The sequence below is a fragment of the Quercus lobata genome, chromosome 11 (genome assembly GCF_001633185.2).
Source record: "Quercus lobata isolate SW786 chromosome 11, ValleyOak3.0 Primary Assembly, whole genome shotgun sequence".
Lineage (NCBI taxonomy): Eukaryota > Viridiplantae > Streptophyta > Magnoliopsida > Fagales > Fagaceae > Quercus > Quercus lobata.
Window position 1 is genome coordinate 10,465,894 of NC_044914.1, and position 8,036 is coordinate 10,473,929.

Sequence of the window (8,036 nt, forward strand, 5' to 3'; positions counted from 1 at the left end):
TGCTCTTGTTGTTCTTGTTTTGTTATTTTAATTCTTTTGATATGTGTTATTTTAGTTCTTGTTTATTTATTTTATGTGGGTTTAGTATATTTATTTGGTTTGCTTGTGGTTATTTATTCATGTTGATTCTTTGTTTTATTTTCTTTATGTTAGTTTAGTGTTTAAGGCTTCTAACATGCTTATTGGATCTCACATGCTATTTCTTTGTTTGATTAAATTTATAAAAATGTGATTTTCCAGATTTTTTATTAAAGGATGTGTACACATCATCAAATTTGCATGCATATAGTTTCAACCATGCATATGCATAGTTAAGTATGTGTACGCACCCCGAACCCAAATTTGACGAAAATCTTGTTTTTATTGTTTTAATCATTTTTCACATGTTATTTGATTCAGTTTGACTTTGTTTAGGTTAATTAATTGTGTTTAATTATTTTCCATGTTTGTTTGAGTCTTTTTGCCATGTTTAGTTTTCTTTATAATCTTTCCTTATGTGTGATTTAATTGTTATCTTTCCATGTTTAATATATTTATTTGATTGTTTTTTATTTTTTTTCCTTTTATATTGTGATGTGATCTTTAACATGCATTATTTTTTATTTTATTTAAGTGCATGATGATGTATTTTATTTGTTATTTTATCTAAATATGGCCTAGCAACACATAATGAAGGCCAGCCCATAAGTCGAGCAGTCTTGGGTGCCTAACACCTTCGCAAGCCATACCCAAACTCTGGACCCATAATTTGGTATGCAGACCTATTGTGAGAGATTAGGAAAATCTTGGGGTGCTCTCAAAAAAGAGATTTGGGTGCTTTTAAGGGCACGTCTCTTTTTAGGTAAGTGGTGTGGAGTCGCCACTTATTTTTTTATACAAAAAAGAAAAAGAAAAAATAAATACAAATTACATTATAAAATGCTTCATGGTCTTGATTGAATAAAGAAAAGTACAATCTTGGTAAATTAAACCTTACAAGGCTTTGAGTCCTAGTTACAATTTATGCAAAAGAATACAAAGCTTTTGGTCCTAGTTTAAAAATTAAAAAAGACAAAACATTAATCTGCCTATTAAAAACTCCTAAGCTCAAGGGCAAAGTTACGGCCCAGAAAAAATCTAGTCTTCTAGACTCTAATGACCAATATACCCTTTTTTGCATGATGTTAAATGATATGTTGAATGTACATGACAAACACTTGACCCAAAATTAACGCAAATAAATTTACCCTATGAATGTATCCCCTTCTTAGAAAAATTCAGATCTGTTTTGTGAAAGAAAAAAAAAATTTGAATTGGTTCGTTAAAAAAAATCATCTGTTTTTATGTAATTAAAAAAGATTAGTTTTGTAAAGAAAAACAGATCTGTTTTTTTATGCAAAGAAAGGAGCAAGATTTTTTGTTAAAAAAATATCAAATATGTTTTGGTGTAAAGTTTAAAAAAGGTGATTTTATCAAGAAAAGTAAGATCTGTTTTGTGAATAAGAAAAATTGAGATTTGTAAAGAAAAATCATATCTGTTTTTTTATGAATAAATGAGAAAAAGACTTTTTGGAAGAGGAACTGCGTTCATGAGAGAAATTCATTATGCATGCATCACATAAAAAATCATCCTAACCTTTAATTTCTTCTTTTAAATTTCAAAATCTACAATTTTGTAACAAAGAAGACTTTTATTAAAAAAATCAGATCTATATTTAATGAAAATACAGATTAGTTTTGTGTTTAAAAAAATCAGATCTGCATTTAATGAAAATACAGATCAGTTTTTTAGAGTTAAAAAAATCAAATTTGCATTTAATGAAAATACAGATCAGTTTTTTAGAGTTAAAAAAAAAATCAGATTTGCATTTAATGAAAATAAAAATAAATTTTTTAGAGTTAAAAAAATATAAAAAAATAAAAAACCAAATCTGCATTTAATGAAAATACATATCAGTTTTTGAGATTAAAAAAAAATCAAATCAGTTTTTAGTTTAGAAATTTAGATCTGAAAAATTTAGATAAGTTTTTAGTTTAAAGAGATCTTTGATAATTAGCAGATTTTGAAATTTAAGAGAGAGATCACAACCAACAATCATCTAAGAACATATTTAAAGAAAAATTTTCAAACAAAACATGGCAACTATATCAAGAACCAGAAATAAAAAAACATCCTAAACCTATTCATGCATCATCAAACAAAATTAATAGAGAAGAACAGAAAAAGAAAAGAAATAGACTACCTCTTGCATGAGCGTACTCTTCTTAGTGAAGGAATATTTTAAGATTCAAAGAAATTTTATTCAACTCTTTGAAGCCTAAAATACTTCGCTTACAAAAAGAAATTCCTAAGGCAAAAGCCTCCAGAATGTCTTTAACGTAAGGGGGAATTGAAAAGAAGAGAAGAGCCAGAAAGAAGGGGGTCAAAAAGTGTGAAAAAGTGTACTGAATTTTGAGAGGTATCCTCTATTTATAGAGGTTGGGATGCTTTGAAAAAATAGCTAAATGATTAGATAAAAACTGGACGCATCCTTATCTCTAAAAAATTGAAAAAGGTAAGGTTTATCTCAATCCAGGAGCCCTCAGGCCGTGCCCACAATTTGTGCCAATTGGCACTCCAAGAGTGCTGAATGGCCCTTTTGGGTGCTAGACCTGCATTTGAGTTTTAGTCCACTTTGGACTCCTTTTTGAGGTTTTCTTTTCTAGTCGAGACTTGCACTTAGACGCATTTTTAATTCGTATTCTAAAAGTTAAACCCTTTTTCTAGATATTTAGGTCTTTACAGTGATGATTATCTTGTAGACAAACACTCCAAAAAGTCTTGATTATCCATAATTTTGTTGTTATTTGATTATCCACTTTTTTCCCACGCAAGCCAGCCTATTTTTAACAGTAACTAACAACCAATCAAAATTAGTTTAAATTAATCTTGCGTGGTTGGTTCCACCCAAACCAAATGCATGCAGACTGTGCAAACTTGATCATGCAACATCTTTCAATCCAACGGTCCTATTTGAAAATCGGGCATCGCAACCATTAGTACCTCAAGATCATTTTTATGATATGCAATGAACGAATTAATGCATGTAATGAAACTCTAAATTGTGGGTATATGAATGGTCACTCTAGTCATCTTCCAAGATTAAATTATGGGTGTAGAATCGAGTGTCTACAACTATGTATGTAAGTGAGTGGCCCAAAAGGCCCAATATGGTTCCTAGACCTAATCTAGGTGGCAACTCCATTTTTCACCCTCCGCCACGATCCACTCCAAGGCCGAGGCATACTCCCTTGCGCCCACACATATCTTTTGACAAAATGCACTTTACTAGTATTTGGGTAGTTTTAAGCATTGTTATTAATACCGTTTTGTTCCGGTCGGAACGGCTGAAATTTTTCGTACTGGTATGCAAACCAGTACTAGAAACCCCCCGTTCCACCTTGGGTCAGATTTCGGGTAGTTTTGGGCCATTCCAGTAAATTTTGGCAAATTTCGGCCGGTATAGGATTTGGCCTATTATTTAAAAAAAAAAAAAAAACTGTAAAGGTCCAAACAACACCGTTTTGGACTTTACTAAAAGACCTAATCTCAGATTCTCAAACCTATTCTTTTCTTTCATTCTTTCACTCTCAAATCCCTCACTCACTGCCGTCGTGCTCAGTATGCTCACTGCTCAGTGATGTGCTCTCTCAATCTCTCGACTCTCTCATACTCATCTGTCTCTGACTTTCTCACAGTCTCACTCTCTTGGATTGAACAGCCAAATCAGGTATTCTTTCTTTACTCTCACTCTCACAGATTCAAGCTTCAGCCAAATCATAAAATTTTTTTTCTTATGATTTGTTTTGTGGTTAAGATTTAAGAACTTACTAAGATATTAGATATGTGATTTGTTTGTTAAGATATGTGATCAAACAAATCGTGTAAACTTCATAAATTTTACTCTCACTCTCTTGGATTCAAGCTTTAGCCAAATCGTGTTTAGTTTTTTTCTTAAGATATGTGATTTGTTTGTTCATTAACTTTATTCACTTCATGCATTTGATTAAATTTCATTTCATTTCATTGAACAATAAACTATGGCTCATCATAGTTCAAGGGATCCCGCATGGGCTCATGCCCATGTAGGTACTTCTTCTGCTTCTGTGGCCTCTGCCCCTACAAGATCAGAGGATCCCGCATGGGCTCATGCCTGTGCAGTGCCTAACGCAAAAAATAACACTATATGTTTGCATTGTAATAAGTTTATTAAAAGGGGTGGTATTACTAGACTTAAGTATCATCTTGCTGGGATTAGAGGTCAAATTGAACCATGTAAAAAGGTTTCATCTGATATTAGGTTTCAAATGAAACAAATGATTGAAGACTTGAAAAAAATCTAAACAAACTAAAAAGAGGATTCAATTAGAAATTGGGAACCCATATGATGTTGATGAGGAGGAGGAGGAGGAGGAGGATGACGAGGTTAGGGTTGTTGAAAAGAGTCCCCCACAAACATTAGGTAAACGAAAATCTAGGGGAAAGGATGTTGACATTGATATGGGTCAAATAAGAGGAAAGAAGAAAATTAAGATTTATTTTGCTCCTAGAACAACCCCTGGTGCTCAACCCTCTATAAGAAGTGCTTTGGCTACAAAAGCAATGATTGATAATGCAAAAATGAATGTGGCAAGATGGTGGTATCATTCTAATGTACCCTTTTATGCATCTTAGTCACCCTATTATCAACCTATGATAGATTCCATTACTGCTATTGGGCCTGGATTTAAGGGGCCTTCTTTTTATGAGTTGAGGGGACCCCTTTTGAAAAATAATGTCCATGAAGTTAATGATTTTTTGTTAGATATAAAAAATGATTGGAAAGTATATGGCTGTTCAGTGATGTCTGATGGGTGGACAAATCAAAAACAACAACCAAAAATGAATTTTTTGGTGTATTGTCCAAGGGGAGCCATGTTCTTGAAATCTATTGACACTTCAAGCCTTACAAAGGATGTTGAAACTTTGTTCAATATATTTGATTCTATTGTTCAAGAAATTGGTGTGGAATATATTGTGCAATTGATTATAGATAATGCTTCTACCTATAAAAAAGCTGGGAAAAAATTACAGCAAAAGTATGGTACTTTATTTTGGTCTCCTTGTGTAGCTCATTGCATAGACTTGATGTTGGAGAATATTGCTAATCCTAGGTGGTTCCCTCTTGTTGATGAAGCAATTAAGAAGGCAAAAAAGATAACAAAGTTCATTTACAACCATGGAGTTGTTTTAGACTTGATGAGGCAAGATTTTACAAATGGAAGAGAGTTATGTCGTCCTACAATTACAAGGTTTGCCACTAACTTCTTAAGTCTACAGAGCATGCTAAGTTTCAAACAAGAGCTTAGACAAATGTTCACTTGTGATAAATGGCTTTCATGCCCCCATGCTAAGACTGCCATTGGGAAGGAGATAAGTAAAATTGTTTTGGAAGATTATTCATTTTGGTCTCAATGCAAGAACATAGTGAAAGTTAGTGAGCCTTTAGTTAGAGTACTTTGTATTGTTGATGGGGATGAGAAACCTGCTATAGGGTACTTGTATGAAGCAATGGACAAAGCAAAAGAGGAAATAAAAAGAAGGTTGAAGAACAAATTTTCTTTGTATGGACATTATATTAGAGTTATTGATGCTAGATGGGACAAACAACTTCATAGTCCTCTGCATGTAGCAGGTTGCTTTCTTAACCTTGCAATTTACTTTAGGCCTTCATTTAAAAGGCAAAATGAAGTTCAAAGAGGGTTGCTAAGCACTCTAATGAGGTTGGATCCCAATCCTGACATTCAAGACAAAATAAGTTCACAACTTGATGAGTACAAAAAATCAATTGGTGACTTTGGCACATCACTAGCAATCCGCCAACGAGAGAGACTAAATCCAGGTAAACATTAATAATTTAATAGTATTTCCTTTCAATATGTCTATTTATCCTTTATAGTTGTTATTGTAAGTTTACATGAGCAATGCTTATTTTACATTTTTATTTGTTATTGTAGTTTCATGGTGGGAGCAATTTGGACTTGGAGCTCCAGACTTACAATTATTTGCCATTCGTGTGCTAAGTCAATGTTGTAGTGCAACTGGTTGTGAGAGAAATTGGAGCACATTTGAATATGTTCACTCAAAGAAGAGAAATAGATTGGAACATAAATGAGTAAATGATTTGGTCTTTGTCCATTATAATTTGAGGCTTCGAGAAAGGTAAATTTATAATCGTTACTCATATGTAAATGGAATGTACTTTCAAATAATTATAATTTATAAAATGTTACTAATGTTTAATATTCTCATTGGTAGGAACATTCAAAGGAATAAGTATGCATTGGATCCTATAAGCTTGGATAACATTGACTTGATGGGAGATTGGGTGGCTGAAGAACTTGCACTTCTTAATCCAGATGACATAAATTGGGATTGTCTTAATGAACCAACACCCCTAGTGAATGTGGAAGAGGATGCTGAACTTGAAACTATTGATGTTGATGACTATGATGATGATGACAACAACAATGAACATGGCTTGACAAATCTTCCAATGGGTGCTAGTAGTTCTTGTGGGAGTTCTTTTGATGATGAATTTGATCCTTTTCTCATGGATGATGATGATGAGGAGGAGTAATATTATGTTAAATTAATGTTAAATGTTCTTATTATGTGATGTTAAATTGATGTTTAAGACTTAAGAGTTAAGACTAAATGATTTGTATTATTTGATATTTAGTTATTTATTTATTAGAATTGACAATTTTATGTTCTACAAGAATATATATATATATATATATATAAATTATTTTTTAGGAACCCTAAAACACCTGAAATGGTATGCCAAAATCGGCCAGTACCGAAATATTCCATTCCACTGGACAAACCGAAACTGGCTCCGAAACGGTATTAATAACATTGGTTTTAAGTGGATTCTAAAATATCATGAAGTATGTTTTACAAAAAAGACAAGTCATATTATTGAAGACATGAACACTACACAAAGAAAGAAGTGTGAAAAGCTGAAAATTATGGACCTTGATACTAGCTCGATACAAGTATCTATCAAGACTTAATGAACCTTGATACCTCTCAATACTACTTGATCTATCGAGCTTTGCAAATCCAAAAATTCCATATCTGATTTTCAGCCCATGATGACTTGGATATCTAGGATTTTGTTCTCTAAACTACTAGATCATATAAAAGGATTTTTTTTATAATCATCATCATACACAGACTCATATAGAGAATATAGACACTTATTATGAAGCTACTGCGTTCTTTTGCACCTTAGGGTTTTGTAACAAAGTGTTTCATTCTCTTCGAGTGTATTGAAGAACTTTGCATCCAACAACTAGTTTCAAGTTGCTAAAAGTTAGTCACGTACTGGGATTCGTGCAAAGGGAAGACCTTTCTACAAAATCGAAACCAAGTGGGGATTGGTATAAGGATTCTACTATAGGTAGGTACTTTGGGATAGACTAGGTTTGGGGTAAGATTCCTTGTACTTGTAATCTCTTGATTTTCATTAGTAATTCTTGGAGTGGTGACTTGAAAATCACCCAGTGGGGTTTTTGCCTTGTGTGAGGGTTTCCCCTTTGGTCAACAACTCTAGATTATTTGATGATTTGTTCGTGCCTCCATGATATTGCACTTAGTCTGACCTAAATAATCAACTTGCATAATTGAATTAATTAACTATGGTCAATCTATAACCCAACAATACATCTGTATTACCTAGAAAAACAAAGAGTCATTCTTATAGTGTTTGATGACTTCTATATTCAGTGAACCGTTTTAGATAGGACTTTGATTATGATTATGCAATAGAGTCACAAAATTTTTAGAAAGTTTAGTCTATTTTGGAAAAGATGATGTGGATAATGAAAATAAAGATTATTTGTAATATAAGTATATTATATGTTTTGTCATTTCTTTGGTGCAATTCATCCCAATATGAAGTACATGTTATGCAAATCTTTGTTCTTTATTTCAACTTCTAAAATCCAAGAGGCAAAGGGGTAAAAAAAAA

At 32.6% G+C, this 8,036-nt stretch overlaps 1 protein-coding gene across 1 annotated transcript; it reads left to right on the plus strand.

Moving 5' to 3' along the window:
• The first annotated feature begins 4,861 nt into the window (after window positions 1-4,861).
• LOC115966377 lies at window positions 4,862-6,638 on the plus strand. The gene is made up of 3 exons (XM_031085621.1): window positions 4,862-5,900; window positions 6,016-6,022; window positions 6,317-6,638. The coding sequence occupies exons 1-3, from the start codon at window positions 4,862-4,864 to the stop codon at window positions 6,636-6,638; spliced, it is 1,368 nt and encodes a 455-aa protein (XP_030941481.1).
• The last annotated feature ends 1,398 nt before the right edge of the window (window positions 6,639-8,036 follow it).

What these genes read in the sequence shown, in the direction of transcription:
- LOC115966377 (XM_031085621.1), top strand. Translation starts at nt 4,862, where the DNA reads ATGTCTGATGGGTGGACAAATCAAAAACAACAACCAAAAATGAATTTT.